Source organism: Vanellus vanellus, assembly GCF_965231255.1.
Source record: "Vanellus vanellus genome assembly, chromosome: 4".
NCBI classification, from domain to species: Eukaryota; Metazoa; Chordata; class Aves; order Charadriiformes; family Charadriidae; genus Vanellus; species Vanellus vanellus.
This window is the reverse complement of record NC_138909.1, coordinates 78,127,318-78,151,409: the sequence shown is the minus strand read 5'-3', so window position 1 is coordinate 78,151,409 and position 24,092 is coordinate 78,127,318. Positions and strand designations below refer to the sequence as shown.

The window sequence follows — 24,092 nt, the reverse complement described above, 5'->3', positions numbered from 1 at the left end:
TTTTTCCCTGGGCAAAGGAAATCCATTTTTCAGCTTACCGTAGCCAGCACTAAGCTGTTAATACGTTTTAAAAAAATCATGATCAGTTGAGAGAAGTATTTAAGACCAATTATTAAAGGACTGAGGTTGGTCTTGAGGTCACTTCCTCTGTCACAGAAGTTTTATAATTTCACAATTAATCTCCCATAAAACTATTGCAACACATATGTGGATTAAGGAAGATTGAGAAATTCACAAACAAATAACATACACAGTCTTTGGAATTTACGCTTTTGGTAAAGCTATTTACCTTTGGCAAATATTCTTTCCGGAATACAAGGAGCTAAACTAAATTTAATTTTGAACTTTTCGCTTTGAGTTAACTGAAAGTGTTCATCAACAAGCAGACGCAAAACTGGGAAGAATGGCTGACACCCCAGAAGGCTGTGCCACCATTCAGCAAGACCTGGACAGGCTGGAGAGCTGGGCTGAGAGGAAACTAATGAAGTTCAACAAGGGCAAGTGTAGGGTCCTGCACCTGGGGAGAAACAGTCCCATGCACCGGTACAGGTGAGGGGTTGACCTGCTGGAATGCACCTCTGCAGAGAAGGACCTGGGAGTCTTTGTGGACAAGCTGACCATGAGCCAGCAACATGCCCTTGTGGCCAAGAAGTCCAATGGTCTCCTGGGATGCATTAAAAAGATCATGGCCAGCAAATCCAGGGAGGTCATCCTCCCCCTCTACCCTGCCCTGGTGAGGCCACATCTGGAGTACTGTGCCCAGTTCTGGGCTCCCCAGTTCAAGAAAGACAAGGAACTACTGGAAAGAGTCCAGGGCTCCAAAGATGATCAAGGGACTAGAGAACCTCTCTGATGAGGAAAGGCTGAGAGATCTGGGTCTGTTTAGCCTGGAGAAGAGAAGACTGAGAGGGGATATCATCAATGCCTATCAATATCTAAAGGGCGGATGATAAGAGGATGGGGCCTGACTCTTTTCAGTGGTGCCCAGCAACAGGACAAGGGGCAACGGGCACAAACTGGAACACAGGAAATTCCATCTAAATGTGAGAAAAAACTACTTTGAGAGCGACGGAGCACTGGAACAGACTGCCCAGAGAGGTGGTGGAGTCTCCTTCTCTGCAGATATTCAAAACCTGCCTGGATGCGTTCCTGTCTAACCTAGGTGAACCTGCTCATTGCAGGGGGGTTAGACTAGATGATCTCTGAAGGTCCCTTCCAACCCTGACCATTCCGTGATTCTGTGATTTGTAGTTATAGTTAAATAACAACAGCCATAAAGTCAAAGTCTGCATGCATTGCAACTACACCTTGCTACACAAACAACTTAAACTTTAATACAGAGATTTGAAGTTGTTATAGTGAGTTAAGAATACACATTTCAAAGAGGAATATCAGAGCAGATTTCCATGTTGGCTATTGCCTTGATGTCACAATTAGTCTTATGCAACTCAACTGTTTTTACCAAGACTGTTTTTTAGTCACAAAACAGTATTTTGGTGGCTATTACAGCATATAACTAATGACAGCATTAGTTGAGAATGACTGTAACATGAGAAATTATCAAACTCTTTTTGGTATTTAATAAAATCCTATGAACAGGGAAATGTATTACGGGGAAGAGTAGAAAGTTTGAAAAAAAAAAAAGTAGTAGTATCAAAGTATGAGAACAGCTGTTTAAAACTTTTTGATAAATTACAGTGATAATTACAGTAAAATAAGAAATTAAAATGTCTAGTTAAAGTTTCCTAGTATTTAACATATAATAAGGAAGAGTCTTTTGGGAAAAGAGTTTCCAAATAACCCTACAGGATGCCAGAAAATTGAACAGAAGTACTAGTTTTAAAACCGGTCTCTCTTATTATAACAACCTTGGAAACAAAACCGTAAAGGGAAGGGCTTGATCTCAGTTATCTGAGCACATCTAAGACTTCATCTACACAAAGACAAATGAGACCACCCATTGGACCTAAACGTGTACAGGTCATAAAATACTGCCAGCACAAACCAGAAGTCTTTCATGCTTAGGTGTAGATCATAATTCCATTCCAACGCTATACTAGTAATTGATGCCACCAAAAAACCCAGAACATAACAGGGGAGTAAGCAGACACACAAAATTCATCTTCATGTTAAAAATGTTCATTTTAATCTAGATAAAATTACCAATTAATGAAAGACAAACTCATCTGAGAAAGTCACAATGTTTTATTTAACTAACATTACATTTTAAAATAAGAAAATGTGAAAAATAATATTTAACTAATTTTTAGAGAATGGATATGAAACTAGCTAACTGACTGTTACGGACAATATCCAGTCGCTTCAAATTTTGAAGTTATGGCTTACAGAAAGGGGAAACTCCCTTTCCAAATGGTCATCACTGGATTTGTGTGTGTTTGTATGGTTCATTTATTTCACTATTTATTTTTTATTAATTCAAACCATGAGGATTTCCTTAAGAAAGTTCCTAAGTTGCAAGAGACAGTTGGTCTTGCTTTGTCAACTTCAGAACTGGCCATCAAATTTGAAAATACAGTCTTCTAAATTTAAAACTGTAGACAGGTTCAAGAATGTGCCTCCTTAAAAAGCCAACAAACAGAACTATATTTATATTGTTGAAATACGGAAAGTTTTTGAAAGACTTGAAAATGATGAATTAAAAGTGTGATTCAGCAGAGGCCTTTCCAACATTTACCAGAGCACTGACACTGGATGTAAAAATTTTTATCTTGAAGGAAATGAGGCAGGAACTAAGAGTAGCATGCCAGAAAAAACATCATCTTATCTAACACTATGAATAAAAATAATCCCCTCCCTCCCCCCCCCCCTTTTTTTTTTTTTTTTTAAACCACCCCCTTATTCCAGTGTTCTCTGTATATGGATAAACAAGGTACAGACTAGCACTTTGAGATATTTCAGGGTTCCGGGCAGCCTTACGCCTACAAATAACCTTGCCATTTTCTTCAAGTACTCATTTAAATCTTTCATATGAAAGGAAAAGTTGAGACAACAGTATAACGACTATGTTAGATAAAATTGTCCTTACTATCGTCTCTCCTTTGATGCTAAGGATGGTTTATGGATGACATATGCATTTACAAAAGTACAGAGAAAGTTGTTCAAATGACACTAAGAACACCAGGATATATCCACACCATTACAGGCGCTTTTTTTTGTTTGTTTGCAGCCCCCTAACTCCCTAAACATCTAAACCCTAAAACATTCATTTCTAAGTGAGAATTTGAAAATTTATACAATGCTGCTGCCTTTTTTTTTCCCTTCCTTTTCTCTTGTTTTGTTTTAATTGCCTGTTATTTCCTACATTATTTACAGGACAAAATACTACTAGGATGAGTCTGGAAGGCACTGCAGTCTTTTATCTACTGATTGAAAGGGAACTGCTTTTGTAACTGAACCACATGTAAAGAACTTTATGCAACACTGATGACAGATGATCACATAAACCTCTGCCAAAGGTCTCGTCTCAGCTCTCCGAAAAGCTGAAGAAGAATTTTATAGCTGGCTCATAGTTAGCCTTTGCCTGTGACTCCACTGTAAATTTTTCAGATAGAAAAATTATATTACATCATGTGGAACTATGTTTTTGTTGGGATTGATCTTTTATTTTCATCACTCAAAAATCAAGCCAAGCTAGACGTGAATCAGGGCACTAATTCTGAGTATCCTCTCTTAAGAGGCAATTAATCAATACTAACATTATAGTGTTGTTATATACAGAAATTCCATTAACACTACCCAGAGAACCTACGAAGGCAAGACTGGTATCTTTGAAAGCCATTATACTGAGTGAAGGTGGTACTATGCAAGTAGCTCACAACAGTATCTGATCACTGTCTCTTCCCTGGCTAGAATTATAGTTTCGCACGTTATATATTCCAGCTCAAAAGAACAGACGATATAGAGGGAGTCTGGCTCCATCACCATTTCTGCATCAGAATATGGAAAAATTAAAAGAAAACCTCGCTTTCTTTTGAAATCCTACTTTACAACACAGATCACGCAGAGTATGACCTGAAGTTTTTATGTAGTTCCAGGGACAGAAAAAGGAGAAGGGAAGGACTGCTGTGTTTTCCATTTATTTTCCCAGCTCCTACAATTACTCTTTTTCCAAAGAGATGTAATAGAATAAATGAAAGAAATAAAAAAGCCCCAACACCACCACCTAAAATATAAAAGAAGCAATCTCTAGATGAATGCTTGCAAATAATTTTTGAAATAGCTGCCTATAGTATAACAAGTCTTTAATCTTTTCAAGTGCTAAATCCCCAAATATTGTAGAGTGAGTGGATGCGAAAATGTTAGTAGACATTTCACAGATATGAACTTGTTTTCCCCATTCCAAAAAAAGACCAAGTTGAAAACCACTAGTCTAATAGCACTTGAAATGCTTTAAACAATATTTAAAAAGGAAAAGTAGCTTTTTCCAGAATTAAACTCTCTTTCCAAATGTACGTCTATGCAAACTCTTGTCTACTGATGTAAACCTCTCTAGTTGCAGGAGTTTACCAAACATTTGGGATAATTCTGATCACATTTTCAGTAAAGGTAAAGAAAAAAAAAAATCTGTTTTAAAGAAAGCGTAATCAAATACATTATTTTCTCGGCATGTGACAAGTGAACAGTTGGACACATGGAGGCTGCTACATATGCTTCGAGCGGTGTGACATGAATGAACAATAACTGAGCCTGGCATTGTTTGCCAGCTACGGAAGTAGCAAGAACAATTTCAGTGTTTGGGTTTTTACTTAACTTTAAATCATATTAGTGTGCAATGCAGTAATACTGCTTTTATTCAAGTTCCAAAATATTAGGTCAAATGGGATTAAAACCCACAAGTAGTTAAACAGCAAAGATTTCCTTTGTTAAAATCAAGCAATACTACTGTGCGGTCACTGGCCCTTCATTTCCTCACTAAGTAATTCCCCAGTGTTATCGGAAACCTATGGAAGTTGTTTGCAGCTATAACCATTTCCTATTTCACTTCACTCAGTCTCCAAATCAGACACACACACACACGAAAATACTGCTTTAAAGGTTACAAACAGTGTGAAATGATAAAATCGTATGAGGTAGATGATTTGCCCATGAGCTTTTAGTGTTTTATAACTTTACAAAGCTCTAATGATTACTGGAGACTAACAGACAGCAAGAGCCACAGACTCGGTGTTACCAAAATTTTTATCACGCTGTTTGATAGAACAAAATTTATATTAAAATATCATTCTATTTTGGGATTGCATATATAAAAACACCTTTAAATTAGCACTTAATTTCAAGGTTGATGTTAACTTTATAATACATGTTTTGAGGTGTGGTATACTTTATGAAAAAAGACCTGCCACAATCCTAAATTGCCACAGGATCAACTTAGTGTAAGTACTTTCAAAAACTTGAGATAGTAAAAAAGAGCATAGAAAAAAGGAAAAGAGCAAAAGTTATGTCAAATAATATTAAATCCTTATCTTCAGATTTAGTCACTCAAACGAGGAAATTCCCGAATCAAGACTGCCATATCATCTTAACTTGACTGTCTTGCACGTGTGCACTAAGGCGCACAGACTCAGGCCTCCTCGGGAGCACAGAACACAGTACGTTCTGAAACGGGCAATTACTCAATGCTTCTGCTGGAATTCCCTATGTAAGAAAGGCCATATCTTAGTGGTCTCACTCCTACACCACAGGATTACTAATTTTCTCAAAGGAACGTCTGTGGCATTCTCATGATAATACCCAAGTACTTCATAAATATGAATGAATGTATCTTCACAACACTCTCAAACAATTAGGCTGTGCAATTATTCCTATTTTATACCTGCAAAACTGAAATATGGGGAAATTAACACTCAATATTATTTTTGTCATTCTTCTGTCCAGGTTATGAACCCAAGTCTAGTTTTTGGAGGTATGCATCATTTTCAATCAGTTGCATTAAAGGCATCGAAAGCTATACTTTTGCGCTCAGCATTTCTGCAAATCTGACTCAAAACTGTTACATGAAGCAACGCTGAGTAACCCCCCGCCTCGTTTGCTATTATTGTTTTAAATTTCTGAAGTAAGGCATGGCTTCCAGAGAAAGTGTTATTTGCTACCCAACCCTGAGTCTTTCCTCAAGGCAAATCTAGTCGGAACAATAAATGGAACAGAAATCCTGGGGGAGTGGAAATAAGCATACCAATTTGGCAAAAAGATCAGAGATTATTTCTGGCCTGAATACATGGGCAAGTTAATCCCAAAAAACTACAAGCGTCTTCCTCCACCCTGTACGGACACCTGGTTAAGACTCCAGTTTCTGGCTTAGTAATACCAAGGAGAACTGGAACTCCTTTCACTATGCAAATGCAGTTTTTGCCATTCTAATGCACATACTGCCACTTACAAGGAAGTACTACAAGCTTATTTCAGGCACCTTAACTCAGCAATCTTTGAGATATTAATTATACAAAGGCTGTATCACTGAGCAGTAGCCATATTTTAAACTCGTGACATGGCAAAACTCTTCCATGCAGATGGAAACAGATACAGTGCCTAGGGGAATTCAGTGAGCTGCTTTTGTTTAGCGAGTTCAGTCTAATGACTTTAGTTCTGCAGCAATTAAAGACCTTCTCCTTAGCTCTCAAAGGTCCATGTTTTACGTATGAGTTGTTGAGCCATTATTGTTGATCAGTTAAAGCCGAATAGCTTTCTTCTAATATACAATGGTATTATCAGCTATTATTAGTAGACGTCATACTAATTACCTCTTCCACTTTCTCTAAAAATTACTGCAATCCTGCTATCAACTGTCATGCTTCCAACATTCCTCCTCAACAGCAATAAAGCAAATTAAGAACTTATAATACAAAAGAATCAAAGGTGGAAAAAAAAAAAAAAAATAGAAATTTGTCCACTCAATATGACTATGTAAAAATAAAAATATTCAGTAACTTAAATGAAGCAATGCAATATTCAATTTTATTTGGTAAATACAACCAAGAGTTTACATCAGTGAGATGTTGCAGGACTGAAAAGTTTTACTAGACTGGAGTTGAATCACTAACTTTTAAGTGAAACAGCACATTACTTGTTCCTCAAAGCATCCATTTTTGTCCATTTGTTGCTTTCTCAAGCAAATACAAATTCAAGCAAATACAATACAAAATGTATGCAAATACATCCAATGAAATACAAAGACTGGCAACAAAGAATACTTTGATAATTAAGTTTCAAAGTCTTTGGCCTTGTTACAAGGTAATTACAAAATGTAAAAAGAAAAAAACCCGAACAACTCACAAGCAAATAAACCACACCCACAATAAACAGTAAACACTTACTAAACTACTTTCTGTTATACCAAAAAAAACATTGTACATTGTGAGCTCCAAAGCACAAAACCCAGAACTTGTTTACTATAATCCTTTGCTTTACGTGAGTGTTGCTAAAAGCGCAAATCTTTTCTGATCCTCAGTGCAATAGCTCTGGGGTTAAGTGGTGAGATTAACCAGAGAGTCCCAGGACATATGTTCCGAATAGCTATCAAATTCTGCCAACTCCAACTCCTTCCATCTAAACATATTAAAGTGCCTTGGAGCACCATCGTTTTTGTCAATTACTTCTGTATTTAATTAGAAGCTATTTTGCAAGAAGCTAAGCAAATATAAATTAGTTACCATAACTTACATATTTGTCTACAGTTGTGTTCAGGTTGAGCATGAAAGTTATTGAATTAGTCTTTGCTTTATTTTTTTCCTCCAAATAATATTATGATAACTATTTTTATTCCACCTGGCCAGCTCACATGTGCTGCAAAACTAAAGAAAATTGTATTTCATTTGCTTTAATGTGATGTACTGTGTTATATATCCTGCTCCAAAAAGTGAAACAGCATTTCTGCATGCAAATAAAAACTTAGCAATGTTTCTTTAACTAAATTATATTATTATTATTTAAAATAAGAAAGATGTTTTTAAGTGCCAATGAAGATTTACTGAAGGGGATACTCAGAAACTGATCACTGTAAGAAGCTCATTTCAGCTAGTAGCATTTTTGAGAAACAGATCAGTCAATCAATAGTTCCTGTCGTGAAAAGAAATCTCTTCTTCCTGTGAAAGATGAACTATATCCTACATAGGTCCATGTCAGTAAGTTTCACCATCTAAAAATTCAGGATTATTGCACAAAGACATAGACATCTTAGTGTGGAGCCTATATAATTCTAGAAATTAATTAGTTACCTACAGAGAACAGAAAGCCGCATTTTACTTGACATAGGTTACATATAGGTTATTGCTATTTATAAGCTGCATTACTGTTACGTGTGGGAGTTCTAGCCATGGACCACAATACCATAGTGTTACGTTCATAAAGAGACAGAAAAAGATGGATCCCTGACCTGAAGAGGAGACAATAACATAGCATCAACTAGAACATATTTTTAGCACTCACCACATATTTTAAGAATCCCAGCTCTAGCCTTTCCTTGCCTCAGACTGAATGCCATTACAGTCCTCAATTTGCCTTTGGGGCCGTGCAGTGGCCCAAAGTAACAACATCACACAGGCTTAACTGTCTTACCCTGTCACTTTCAATGTTATAATGGGATACAGTTAAAGACTCAATTCATATTCCAGCCCTATCTCCCCTTTGGCTGGAAGGGAAACCTGGGGCCTTGTGAAGGTTGCTCTTTGACGAATACCTTACAGTGCCATAGCTTCACAAAGTCCAACAAGGGTACCACACCTGCATAAGCAAACAAGACAGGATTTGCTCTCACTAATTCTCGCCAAATGTACTCTTCAGCCAAGTCCTATTTTAATTGAGGGAGATAAAGTATATTGCGTTATAACTACAACAATAACTAGTGTCTTTTAAAGTGATTTTTCAACTCCTTAACATCCTAGTGAGACCACTTTCACCCCAAATAAGATGTATTCAGGTTAAATGTATTTCATAGAATCAGAGAATTGTTTTGGTTGGAAGAGACCTTTAAGATCATCAAGTCCAACCGTTAACCTAACACTACCAAATCCAGCACTAAACCGTGTCCCTCAGCCCTACGTCTACATGTCTTTTAAATATCTCCAGGGATGGTGATTTGATTTCTAGTACACAGAAGAGAGACTTGGGAAGTTATGATCCCGATAACCTCAGTCAAAACTCATCACTACATTAGTGCCTACTGCAGACTGAGCGTTTCAAACCAAACACGTACAGGAAAAGCAAGACAGACGATTAGATCGCATGAAGTCCCGTATCCCATATAATAAGACAACATACATGAGCTAGCTATTTAATGTTCATTGAACCTATATGAGTGCGCTCTGGGAACACAACAGAAACCAGCCAAAGAGGTTTCCCTTCACCTCTGCCCACCTCTTCTCTTCCCCTCCTCTCTATATTTACTATGGCTATTGAGCAGCGTTACAATTTTAACAGTAACAGACATCAATGAATTTACCTATCCCTGTAATTTTAAATATATTTCTAAAAAAAAAAAAATAATTATCCTGCTGAATGTAAATCAGAGGGAGATTCTCTTCTTCTCAGTGCTTGCATTCTGAAATATAACTGAATAATAATCTCCATTTGGTTTTGTTGGGATTTTTTTCCCCCTTTAACACAGAGCTGAGGACAGGACTCTGGACCGCACCGCTTGCTTCTACAGTATGCATGATACAATAAAGGCAAGTAAGAAACTCTCTTGACAGAAAATCTTTATTAGCTTTCTATTAAGTGTTCCTTATCACTTCACTATGTAGTGTGTTGAGCTCCTTCAAGCTCCCTTTCTAACATAAATGAGATCGGCGGTAAGCTACTGATGTGGAAAACTACAAACTCTATCTGAAGACAAATCACAATCTCCTGCTGCCCTAATTTTTCTATCCGTTGAATAGGAATAAAGATGTTTCTTTGTCTCAAAACTTAGGTAAGGTGGCATGCAAGTGTCTTTTTTAAAATCGAAGTTTGGAAAGTGCTGCATAATGATACAGAAGACAGAGAGGAGTAGGAAAGGACCAGAAGAAAAAGGAAGAGAAAATGAGATACAGAAAAAAATAAAGAAATGGCAACCAAAAATAATTGTCCAATTAAACAGTAAAGAGTAAATGAATATAGGTAGCGTTTATGTTCACTCGCAATTTGAGCACTGCAGTCATTCAGTGCTTTCCACACAACTCACAGGCAATTTTACTCCCAGTTTTATCAATATCACCGATTGAGCTGACAAGAATATCAAAGCAGCAAGCAAGCAAGCAGTACTTTTCAAAAATGGAAAGAGTGGGGAAGTAGACAGATGAGTGGAAGTTTTTTTCTTTTGCATCATGTGTAAGCAGACAAAGACAAATACAGCACACACAGTTTCTGCATTCACTTTAGAAGACTTTGGGGTTGAATTTTTATTGTTTTACTTCTTAGGCTGCCTTTGTTCTAAAACCAATGCTTCTGTAAATATAGTATTTAGATACAGGCTTTAACTATGCTAAAAGATCTTCGGTTGCTACAGCTATTTCTTATGTCCCTCTTGGCAATGTCTTCACAAGCAGACGCAGCACATGCTGACAAAGAAGCTATTGTCAGAAATAACCCAAATAACATACCTGTGTTTGCACTCAGAGCTTTGCTGACACAGCAATTAAAGCTGATACAGCACACAAGCGTTTCATACCCTGAGCTGAAACAACTATGAAACAGAATGAAGGCCATAGCATCAACCCAGCCTTCAAAACATTTTTCACCCCATTTTTGCTCCTTTAAATCCCCTGAAATTCCCTCCATGAATGAGCCAGAGCTAAATGATTAAGGCTTTCAGAGCTAAATGAATTAGGCTTCTATCACTCCCTTCTACTTACTAGGTTTGTTACAGATTAAATCACTCTCCACTCCTCTACAGCACTTCTAGTCTAAAAAGCTCTGGATTCTGAGAACAAATGTCTGGCTGAGTGAATCAGAAGCATCTCCTGTAATTTGTACTGTGAAATAGTACCTAAATGCAACATATGAAAAGCTAAGATGCACCCAAACCAGCAAAATATTATTTAATTAAAAAACAAAACCTTCTTTACCATTATGAAAGATCTGTGGAAAAAACATCCAGCATATGTCCTATTTTCTCTATGTTCATTCAGAAGCAAGGGATGGTAGGTAACCTTTACATCATTTTCAGAATTGCTGTGTAGCTTCAGATAAAATGGTTTATTTTGTTTGTTTCCTGTCTCTCTGCCCTACACACATTTCAGTATTTGTAACTCACAGTTACTAAAAGGTCACTTGTTTCTTGTATTTTGCTTTCCTGTTAAAACCTCAATGTTTTTTCTGAAGCTTTCTAAACAAGCACTGAACTCAAGCTCTTTCTTTTCTTTCCGTAACAACCACACCCGCAAATTATCTTCCAGATTTTATATCTTACAACAGCAATGGTTACTTACAAAGATAGTCCCTTCTGACTGTGGGACAAGTGAGTTTGCAGTTAATAAATGGCTTGCATCGCTTAGACTAACGCTACCTTGGGGGAAGAAAAAAAAAAAGCCTGAAAATTGGAAGACTGAGTCTGCTAAAAACAGTTTGTATGAAACTAAGCCAAAATATGTATTCCAAGAGTATATTTACTGCACTACAAAAGCAAAAAAGCAAATGGGTGTTGACCTGTCTAGAGTGGAACTACTCTGAGGTAAACCTTCCCAAAACGCGCATGATGTGGTTGTCAAGTACTTTGAACCAACTGCTTCACTCTTAAATCCTCTTCTACTTGTTTGTATAACTTACTAATATTGACACAGCCCAAGATACCAGGTTAACTCCAACTATTGTGAAAGCACAGTTACAATGTTAAACCAAAGACCTTGATTTTGGCCGGTTTATGTATTTACACAAATATGTTGATTCATTCATATGAAAAAAAAAAAAGAGACTGTATTGGACTTACCAGTTTTGGTGTTTATTGAAAAGAATCCCTGGGGATTTCCACTTGTAATCTTGTAGGTTAATTTTTCACTTGAGCTAGAATCTGGATCAAATGCCTCAATCTGAATGACAGACACATCTTTAGGTGAGTTTTCCATGATTTCTGGGTAATAAACTGGTTCTGTGGTCTGAGGAGCATTATCATTAACATCCCCAACTTCTATGTAGATTTCAATGAAAGATGATAAAGGCACAACGCCTTGGTCTGTTGCGTAAACAGTCAACCAGTAATGTGAAGTAGTCTCACGATCCAGGCGATCTGCAGTCTCAATAATACCTGTTTAATAGGAAGAAAGATAAATAGAAAACGCTCAATAAATACACAGAAGTGGGTAAAAATAGGGTAAGCAACAAGCTTAAATAAATGAATAAATAAAAATGAATACAAGTTTAAAATAACTGGCACATTTTCCAATCTGTGTTAATATACACAAACGTATTGGCGCTAACCTGAAGCCACAAAAAAATAAAATTACTTCAATAATTTTCAGCAATTATGCATTACAGATATTAAAACAATATATTACTTAATTTCCTTTCCAACATCCTTTGAGATCTATCAGATCAATTAGCACTATTCATAAAAGCTATTTTGCCTAAAAGATTAAATACTATGAGTAATTCACAGTCTTTTGGGACTTGAATGACCGTCTTTACTCATCACTGATTACAGTGAATTTTATACCATGTTAAACTATCTGATTTAGATGCCAAACTCTTGAACTGTTTACAATTATTCATATTAATGAGCAGCTACTTAAATATGAAACATTCTTATCTGTGTGCCCAAATGAATTAGTTAACTGAATTTTCTTTAAGTGCTTATTTGGGTTCACACAGAAATTTCACAGAAAAGAAAACAAAAGTTACACTTGAACCTAACCTTTGTAGCACGAGGACCAACCAATGGCTGCCGTTACTCTGGCAATGGAAAGCAGCACTGAGCTCAATTTTACACACATAAAATGAATTACCATTTAAGAAACAGATACACAATTCACAAACTTAATAAAAATCTGTCTGCTGAGTCTACAGGAACTTGTCTGAGCCAAAACTGAAATGACAGACTCAAGTTTTTATCCACTGTGAAGGAAATACGGATCTATTTTTATAAGCAGCTCTACAGGTACAGTCACTATATGCACATGTCAAAAGGGTACGTGACGTGGTGTAACCTATATGATGGAGAATATTAAACAGAGCCATGGCATAATAAAACTTTGTATTTTCCTTTTCCTGATCCAGTCGCTCTCTTACGGGTTGTCTGATTTGAGATATTGGCTAAATAGAACTTAAAACGAACCTGATCCACGTTAGGGTGGGGGACAGAGCAAACCCTTGCAACCATTTCTGTGGAACTCTTGAAGGGCTTTGTCATGGCTCTTATTGTTTGTTCCACTGAGACATACCAAGCCTGATCAGGATTGGAGCCGGATGAGTCAAACTATCACCACGACAGCCAGTTTTGGACCCTGGACTCAGCCACATAATGTGACTGTGCGTGATGTGGCCTTTCTCCTGAGCACTCCACACACCATCGATATATACACCATCAGTAAAACAGGACCTTGATAAAACTATGCCACTGTGCTTCTACAAGAGTTCTACAGGAAAGGAATTAACTCAAGTATCATTTCCTTCACACGTTCCAGACACTTTTTTTTTAATGCATTATACCATCTGAGCAAAACAACATAAACATTGAGGAATTACTCATTTATTCATTACTTTCTTTGCCTTGTGGGAAGCTGCATAAAAGTCTGATGATGACCATCTGAAATTTTAAGATGTCAATAAGATAACTTCTAATGCTTAGACCTGCAAAATACCCATACATAGCATTTCAAGCAGCACAGCATTTCAGAACTACCACCAGATGTCAGTGTGGAAATTGGTTATATATAGTGTCAACGGCTTCAGAACTGGGATAAAAAGGAGGGGCACTGCAATTCGAAAATATACATGCACTACATACAGTCTATAAAAGTTTTCTTGAAAGCAAACTGGTGGCTTTATAATTTCCTCTTTCTTCTTTGCTGAGGAACACCATCAAAAACTAAGCCAAGGTGTTAATTTTAAGGATATTGGCATTTTACATTTCTAAGCTCTTCGTATCAGTACTTATATTTTGTTTGATGGTAGTTTTATTACTTAAAAAAACTAATAAACCTGTGTAGTCACTGGATTTCTGCTGTGGTTACCTGCATAGTTTCTGATCATTAATGTATATAAATTTGATCTTAAAAATGGACACGAAGCCTTGAACACCCAGTTATCTGGATTCTATTTTTGTAACTCACTCACACTACACCTTTTGCACCTACTTCAGCCAGAAGACTTGCTTGGGAGTACATAAATTTGTTAATTACTGTGGCCTCACTTCTAAACCTAAACGCTGGATGTGGCACGCAAGCACTTCATCTTAAGTCTGGGTAGACTCCATGAATGCCTTGGAAAATTTTGTAAAACCTTCTTGTCCTACCAAACACAAGACTAGGCTGTAGCAGTTCCCTACAAGGCTTCCAGCAATGCTGCCCTGTTGCCTGCAATCCGTGCAGAACAATGTGGGCAGGCTTATGTGCTGAATTGAGCAACCGTTATCATTTTACGCCTGTCCTGCTTTCTTAACAGTAGCTATATCATAAGTGGCAGATTAATTTTAAGATAGCCTTGCCTGATTTTAAAGAAACATAAAAAGAGACTGTTGTGGTAATGGAGCTCTCCTCCTGCAATCTGCTCACCTGGTATTTACAAATTCTACCACCTTCGTTATCAAAGCCTAACTCAAGGAAAAAGAAGACTGAACGTATTTTGCTTTGTGGACTATCAGTTCTCAAGTGTCCCTTCTCTGAAGTCACATACTTCACAAGGGACAAAGGGGAAAAAAAATTACCACACCAAAACCCCAGTAACAACAGTATCAAAAAGAAATGCGTACAAAGATTATAGGGGTAGTGACTAAGAGTACGATACAGCACACATGGGCAGCTTCATTTTTTGGCTAGCCTTTAATTTCAAATTAGATCTGCATATATGACGTTATTTCTGAATATTTTACACTGGCTTTTGCAGAACAGTTCAATGAAAGGCTTGTAATCTGTCTGATAATCTGACCGCATCGTGTAGCACATGTTTACCCATCAGGGTAGCTCTGGCTTTCAGAACATCTCCAAATTTTTTACAGGGTCACCCACACTCTAAGTGTGCACTAGTCAAAGTAACGTGAAATCTCATTCACTAAAATTATTTTTTTCATTTTTCTCATGTTTCTCACCCAACCGATCCTGAATTGTAGAGTGAACATTTCTTCTGTATGTGCTGTTTATAATTACGAAGTGAAATAGGAAGCATCTAGGAAAACAATTTTATGATCAGTCAAATATGCAAAAATGTCTACTTAACTGTTTAACACTAATCAACAGATCAACTCCTGAATGAACATTTCATAGAGGCATAAAGGGTACTTAAAACCCCCCCCATGTACCCCACTTACAGTTTAAAGTAGATGGAATAGACAGGTACGTATGCAAGTTGGAAAACTTAGTAGAGATGGGCATCCCACATAAGTGGATTACTTTGACAATATTAAAAATGAAGGCTCAAAATAACATTCCTCCAGTATAAAAGCCATGCAAAGGGGGACAGGAAGACAGAGAGCAAAAATTACCCTTCACCACTTGCACTTAAGGGGGGCGGAGGAGAGGCCACCACACCTAGTTCTCCTTCATCACTCAAAGCTGCAGGCACAGTGAGGGAAGGGATGGACTGATCTATCAATATGACTCAGCTTTCTTCCAGTTTCCACCCAGCAATAAAATGGAACAGATACTGATCCAGTACACATGCCTGAGGGCGGGGGGGAAAGCTCTGACTACCAAAACCTGAATTTTTTCTGGTTCTGCATTAGCACAAAACACAATCAACACAAAACGCACACAACTAAACAGAGTACTTGTTTTTTTCTCCCTTTTGACATTACTGTACAATCTGACCCTACATCAGTAATTACAAAACACCTTACTTTTCTCACTACTCTAGTTGAAATTGCTCCTGCTTCTGCAAGTTGAACATTAAATCTTTCCTGATTTTGCCTATGAGAACACTAACAGCTTCATCTTTAATTTCTACGCAACAATAATGAATACAAATGCATGCAAACTTCAGTAGTCTACTATACCTTCTAAAACACACAAGCCCAAAGAAGAATTCAAGTAAGATGACTTTTTTTTTTTTTTAAGATAACGATAGTTCTCCTAATAAATCACAGGTCTAGAACTAGTCCTTAAAGTATCATTGGTTGGTGTGCCAACTTTTGGCTTTTGCAAACATTGACTATTGTGGCATATTTTACATGTTAGGGCTGCATAATACTGTATGCTGTCTGAAAGCACTCTGTGAGTTCGTAAATTCACTGGCTTCTAGTTCTAGTAGTTCTCAAGACAGTAGAGGAAAAAAACCCAAAAAACAATGGGAACTCATATATCAAGGAGAAGTTATAAAACAATCTAGGTAAGAGTTAATTTGTTTTAATCTCGCAATCAGCTAGATCCATTAAGCATCAGTAAGACTTTGATCAGTATAATCAGTTTCAACAGTGTATTTTGGCTCCTAGAAAGTATTTTCACTTTTTTCTTCAAGTGGTGCAAAGCACATTTAGGGAGTACAGCTTAAGTGCTTCTATTATATCTTCAACGCTGTAAAAGCTCCATCTCTGCTCTAACTCTTCTCCCATTCACAGAGAAATCTTTAATCAGCAAATTTCCCGTCCATTCTCTACACTGAGGCAATTTTGCAATTTTAACTTTTACAAACCATTTGCTTTTTATGTAGCAAGACAAATAGAGAAATCCTCCACAGAGAACCACTAAAGAATCTTCAGCATGTATGGCAATCCCAAAGACTTGTAAATATTATTGTTCAAAAAAATACAGTGAAGCAAGGATTCCAAAAACATTTTTCACTTGGCTGGATATGCAATCTTGAAGCCTTTCAGGTGGTCAGGATAAAAAGAAATTCATATTCAGTCACTAACCACCAGAGGGAAGTACAAAAGAGCTCTGATGAAATGTTTCTCAGTCATCTGCAAGAGGACATCAGAGCTGATTTTACAATATTCATATGTCTGAAATTTTAGACCAGATTTTGTTCCCACTTGATGCAATAGGACTTTTCTATCAATTTCATTAAAAGAAGGCAAAAGTCCTAAGTGAATACTATAGAATAGAATTTGGACAGAATTCAATACGGAGGAACAGGCTGGTTTATGAATACAGCAACTGAGGAAAAATCAGAACGTTAACCTGACTCTCAACAAGAACCAATGTTACTTCCAATTTAAATTCCACAACCCAAGTCACTTCAACCAAAGTCATTCTTAAAACAAAAATAAACATATAAATCCACCTCAAATCTGACAGTCTTACATATGCCAATTCTATCTAATTAACAAACGCTCAAACTATAATACCCCCAATTCCCAGGGATGATCCTCCTTAAGCGTGCTTATCCATGAGAACTCTCATTAACAATATTAATGATTCTGTAATGGAAATCAAAACCTGCAATCATTTCTCAGCAAAGCATGAAAATGCAGTTTAGCAGAATTTACCCTGGGAGTGACGTTTGAAAGAAACTAAGAGAAATCCCTGGCCTGGAACACAATGCTTGAAATCTGATTACAAACTTAATTAATCTAAATTCTAATAAGCTGGGCAAATAAAAAAGCTTCTTCAGCTGCTTTAAAAGCAATCTCTAGGGGGGAAAAAAGGCAGTATTTTCAGAATTGCATGAAAAAAGGTTTTGATCAAATACGACTTTCAATGAACAACCAATCCAAATCAAAGTTTTAAAAGTTAATAGATTAAGCCTGTTATAAACACAGAGGCACGCTGTCTCTCAGTGGCACTAGTCTGCCAACACACCACCACAGACTGCAACTTTGCCCTGAATTCTAAACAAATGGTAAGTCACTGCAGTGTAAATTATCACCAAGGTCTACATGATCTTTTGAATTAAAAACCAAATTGGGGAAAATGCTCAGCACAGACTGCAGTTTACTACTTGAATCTGCTACTTCTAGATAGGCTGCATATATTTTCCAGATAGTTATTAATATTTATGAAATTAGCTTTTTATGTGGACAAGGTTCCAAAGAACCCCAGCTCCTAGAAGTTTACATTTTTTCTGGCCATATTTCTGCTTTACATTTTGTGGAACTCTGCTTAGTTTTTGTTAAAACAAAGAAAGAATCACAGTGCCTCATGGATGAGTGGTTTTGTTGTTTTGATTTTCCAGTAAAATTTACTAAATATAATACTATCGTACTTTGGCTTCTAGTGGTATGCAATTCAGAACAGACAGTTTTCAGGTTGTTACTACAATCTCCACACTTGCACAACCAGAGCAGACCAGGAAAAAAAAAAAACCCACCAACAAAACATTTTACAAAACTGGTACTTTCCACTTTAATTAACTTTTGATTTCTGCCCAGGTCATCTTATTTAAAATAGCATCTGTTCTAACGCATACTTTGCCTTTTGGTGCAAGTTAGTGACAGTGTAGTTCTTCAACACTATCCAGATCGAACACAGAAGAATGCAGATGACTTCCTTGGCAGACTTCTTGTTCCTATTCATCTCTTCTTATATGTTCTATTTTTGCCTTTCCAGCAATACACGGCTCTTTCTTAGATTATTACCTGCCATGATCTGATAAGCATTTTCCTGAGCTGTATAAATACAGAGGCTATAGCAGAGCTGACAAGGTAAAAATAAAAAAAATAAAAAAAATAAAAAATCAAAATAGGAGAAAGCATCTGACACAGGAAAAGATGCAGTACTTGTCTGATTCTTAGCAGTCCCAAGAGGCCTCAAAGAGGAACATATCCATACTCTTTCGTCCTGCTTTTCCCCTTGAGTAACTTCTAGAGGCACAGTCAAATGAGGACAGTTGGCAAGTGCAATCCATGTTATGCATGGGATTTTTGTGGGTTTTTTTCTCCACTTTATGCTCCCCGACAGACACAGTAAGAGAAAACAGGGTGACTTGGGGAAAAAAAGCAAATTTAGTAATAGTTATGGCACCCACCTGCACAAGATAAAACAGATTACAGCAGACTGGAGTGCACTATTTACAAGTACTACACCCATCTGTAGTACTCAGTATAAGTTGTGATTCTATTACTAATTGTGACCAGTGTCATAGCTCAGATTCTTTCCACTTTTAGAGCAATTAAAAAAAAAAAAATAATCCTCCAGCCAATTTATCTATATTTCTGTTAACTTCTTAACTTCTTTCTGATAACTTCTGGCCACCACTGTAGTCTGACATTGGGAAATGCCTTGAAGCAGCAGTCAAGTACAGCCACAACCCTACATGCCATAAAGAGTTTGATGAAGTTAAGGTTTTGAAACATGTAATGTACTGAACTTCCAAGAAAAAAATTCTTTCTTTCCCTGAGGCTGCTGTGCTACTGTAACTCACGGCTCTACCAAGCACCAGTGCATATGGAACAACTAAGCCTTAAGCCTTCAGTTCTTCTAAAACAGCATCCAGTGCTAATGTCAACAAAATTTAGTATTATATGATCAGTCAAGTAATAACCACTTGGTAAAACCAAAACAAACAAAGGCAGCACAGTATCATACCGGTCTTTATTCTATACAAACCAACTATCCTTAAGGACTGAAGATTTCAAGTATGTCCTGCCACAGAGACAAGGAACTACTCAGCCCTTAAAATGTCAGTTGAAAAGACCAGGATCTCCATCCTGTGAACTGCCTGAAACAATCTCCTTCTAAAGAAGGAATGGAATGAGATTCCTTTTGCAGAAGTGACATGTCAGCTCGTCCACTCTATAAACAGGGCAGAATGCCAAGAGAGGCACTGCACTCCAGCTCTTGAAATACTAAAGACTTGCAGCAGGAACGTTTAAAAAAAGTATATACAATTGCTCTTTTAAGAGAAGTAATATTTTTGATAAATACACTGAGCTGGAAAAGTGCCAGCCTTCCTTACTTGTATCACATGCACTTTGAACAGGAAGCATTACGTGGTTACGCCTCTACGGAACGAAGTGCAACAGCCACCCAGAGATATCATTTGCTCTTCAACTCCATAGCAATTTAAAGCTTATCACTGACAACGCAAGCTGCTCACATATCAGACTTCTTGCATCTGAAGATTCCCACAGACTAAACCGTACTGTTTCAGAATATAAATAATCCTTGGTTGCAGCCGTGAAAGAGAGCATAAAGTTTTAGCAACTATTGCTTGCCTTTGAGTCACACACAAACAAGGTGTTCACCATTCTTCTCTCCTCTTCTCCAGGAGCATTAATTAGGTACAGCTAGGAAGACTGTAACCTAGCAACAAACCATCGATATTACCTTTTGTATAGCTCATTAAGAATTCAGATTACTTGATTGCAAACATGTCTGAGGAATACGAATGTGCATAACTCATAATTCAATCTAGTTTGAAATAGTTTCATTCTTACTTCTCGACACCTCAATGATTCTTCCATTATGCCTAAGTAAAGCTGAACCTTAAATTAACACATTCTGATTTACTTTTTAAATAGAATCAAAGAATCGTTTAGGTCAGAAAAGACCTTTAAGATCATCAAGTCCAACCATTAACCTAACACTGCCAAGTCCACCACTAAACCATGGCCCTCAGCACCACATATACACATCTCAAATACCTCCAAGGATGGTGACTCAACCACTTCCCTGGACAGCCTGTTCCAATGCTTGACAACCCTTTCAGTGAAGAAATTTTTCCTAATATCCAATCTAAACCTCCCCTGGTACAACTTAAAGCCATTTTGTCTTGTCCTATCACCTGTTACTTGGGAGAAGAGACTGACCCCCACCTGGCTACCCCCTCCTTTCAGGTAGTTGTAGAGAGAGAGAAGGTCTCCCCTCAGCCTCCTTTTCTCCAGGCTGAACAACCCCAGGTCCCTCAGCCGATCCTCATAAGACTGCTCCAGACCCCTCACCAGCTTCATTGCCCTTCTCCAGACACGCTCCAGCACCTCAATGTCTTCCTTGTAGTGAGGGGCCCAAAACTGAACACCATATTTGAGGTGGGGCCTCACCAGTGCTGAGTACAGGGGGACGATCACTGCCCTAGTCCTGCTGGCCACACTATTCCTGACACAGGCCAGGATTCTGTTTGGCCTTCTTGGCCACTTGGGCACACTGCTGGATCATAATCAGCTGGCTGCCCATCAACACCCCCAAGTCCTTTTCTGCCGGGCAGCTTTCCAGCCACTCTTCCCCAGGCCTGTAGAGCTGCGTGGGGTTGTTGTGACCCAAACGCAGGACCCAGCACTTGGCCTTGTTGAACCTCATAACGTTGGCCTCGGCCCATGGATCCAGCCTGTCCAGATCCCTCTGTAGGGCCTTCCTACCCTCCAGCAGATCAACACTCCCACCCAACTTGGTGTCATCTGCACACTTACTGAGGGTGCACTGGATCCCCTCATCCAGGTCATTGCTAAAGATATTGAAGAGAACCAACCCTGGGGAACACCACTTGTGACCAGCTGCCAACTGGATTTAACTCCATTCACCACAACTCTTTGGGGCCAGCCATCCAGCCAGTCTTTTACCCAGTGAAGAGTACACCTGTCCAAGCCATGGGCAGCCAGTTTCTCCAGTGGCTTTACTTTTTATATGCCACCTGGTTCACTGTAATTAAAAAAAAAAAAAAAAAAAAAAAAAACACAAAAAACACAAACACAAAACAAAACCAAAAAGCAACACCCAAACAAAACCACACCCCACAAAAAACATAACCACCCTTGAAAAATTCTGCAATAAATTATGTTTGCAGGCTACAGAGTTAAGAGTTTCACATGCACCCCAGAAGTCTTTAGATAATATCTAACATCTGTCATCACTATAAACATTCCTTCTAATAGTTAAAGCTTGTCACATATTTAGATTTTACACATTTACTTCTGGAGATATTCAGTACTTTTCTATACAGTGGTCTTAATCCACTTTTATATATATATATAAATTTTCTTTGAAAGTACTGAAGAAAGGCAATGAGAAAACTTAAACTTTAAAATTTCTGCTTCAGAGAACACTCAGAAAAGTTTCTCTCACGAGAAGCTAGGAAAAAAAAACACCAAAAAAGCTGAAAGTAACATATTGGAATTACAAGTCCTTTGTCAACATTTATAAAGGCGGATTCCCAGAAAACTGAATGAAATTTTATTTATAGCTCTTTGAAATAGAAAGCTGTATACATTTCAAGTTGTGTCTTGTGTAGTACCAGCTGAGAAATCATGCTTAGACAGGACTGTTAAAATAGAAAGCTACTCTTGTTACTGTTTCAAGGACAAATTGCTCATTTTCTAACAAATCAGTGCTTAGAAAATTTTGATTAACTCATCACTATCAGTATCAGCAGGCTGATGATACTGTACTGAATTTGCACATTTTGGCAAATGCTGTTTCACTGTGCAAGACCTTCAAACATGTCAAGTCCACCATTGCTTGCTCCCTTTCCCAGTTGCAAGCTCTGGGACATGGAAGGGGAAGAATATCACTGTAGAGCATGCGTGGTCCCTAGAGCACGCAGGACCCTTAACAGAGTATAGGAACCATGATCATCAGAACACATTTGAGATTTTAACTGAAGAAAACCAAACTGAACAAAGTAAAAACTCAATCATAATAAACTGATGACCAATTTTATAACTCAAATTTAACTTCACTGAACTGTCCAGATATAATGAAATATAGTCAAATCCAGTTTTGTACCAATACCTTAAGTAAATCTGATATGAGTACAAGTTTTCAAAAACTCCCAAATTCCATTAAATAACCTACTATATTCAAAATAAAACAATTTCTGCAGATGACACTAATGGAACAACAGAAAGAGGAGCTGGTGAAACAGTCAGACACTATCAGCGTCCAGTCAAACCTAGCAGACTCATGTTCATAAATGCATAGAAATTACCAGTGCATTTATAGTAAACACTTATTTGAGGGAGAAACGTGGCATCCAAAGAGCCCCAGCATGTGGTCAAATCCACACCTTGACATAAAACGTAGAACACAGAACAGTTTATGCTTCACTTCTGAGCTACGAACAGACAGCAGTAATTTGAATTGTGTTCAAACTGAGGGAGAGAAAGGGTCACTATTGATCTCTGCTACATGTAGCTTTTATACAAGGTAGCTACAGAGAGATTTGAAAAAAATACAGAATGTTCAACAGTTAAGAGCAGCTATCACTTAAATAAGCACCTAGAGATAGTGCGAAGACCTAGAAGCGAAGACAGGCTGCCCAGGGAGGTGGTGGAGTCTCCTTCTCTGGAGACATTCAAAACTCGCCTGGACACCTTCCTGTGCAACCTCGTCTAGGTGTTCCTGCTCCGACAGGGGGATTGGACTAGATGATCTTTTGAGGTCCCTTCCAATCCCTACCATACTGTGATACTGTGATACTGTGATACATGCATAAAGCTCTGCACCAAATACAGACTATATTTTAAAACATTGAGAAAACAGGTTTTGCACATCTTGGTTAAATATATGAAGTAGAACAAAACATGGGGCAAAAGAAAGAATATTTAGACCCAGTAACATTTCGAGTTCCAATTCCTGCCGCACTGCTTTCTGCACATTTGTACAAAACCAAGTCAAATGAATGGGAAACAGTGTTAAGACCATTTATAAAATAAAAAAAAAAAGTTCTGAAAACATGTTCTTAAAATTGTCTACACAAAAGATTATGCCCGGAAATTATGACTCAGTACTAGATAGTCTGGGCTAAAAGTAATAAATCTGCTAAGGTCCACAAAGATTGTGAACTTGCTTTCAGGAAGTCGGGGGCTGGCAAGCGGGAATTTTTGCAATTAGAAGATCCCTGACGGGGTTGCCTTAGAACTCAACTGATTACTTCCAGTTCAGAAAATCTTTTGGGACAATGGCAGACAGCTCCTATTGTCAGCCTCATTTATGGTTATTTTAATAGCTCCAGCTTATTTCTGTCAGCTAGGCTGCTTGTATGTCAGGCTTTCGGACAGGCAATATAATTGCTATACAGAGGAACAGTACCATGTTGCTAAAGCTTGATATGGAGAGACATAAAAACCCCCTGATGAGTACACA

General features: G+C 37.7%; 1 protein-coding gene across 1 annotated transcript in view; it reads right to left on the bottom strand.

Moving 5' to 3' along the window:
* The window catches only part of FAT1 (FAT atypical cadherin 1), a gene marked incomplete at its 5' end in the record, with an annotated part of 108,182 nt that overhangs the window by 62,408 nt on the left and 21,682 nt on the right, over nucleotides 1-24,092 (bottom strand). The window contains one exon of the mRNA XM_082482827.1: nucleotides 11,918-12,232. Coding sequence (XP_082338953.1) covers nucleotides 11,918-12,232 — 315 coding nt within the window. The remainder of the gene's footprint in view (nucleotides 1-11,917; nucleotides 12,233-24,092) is intronic.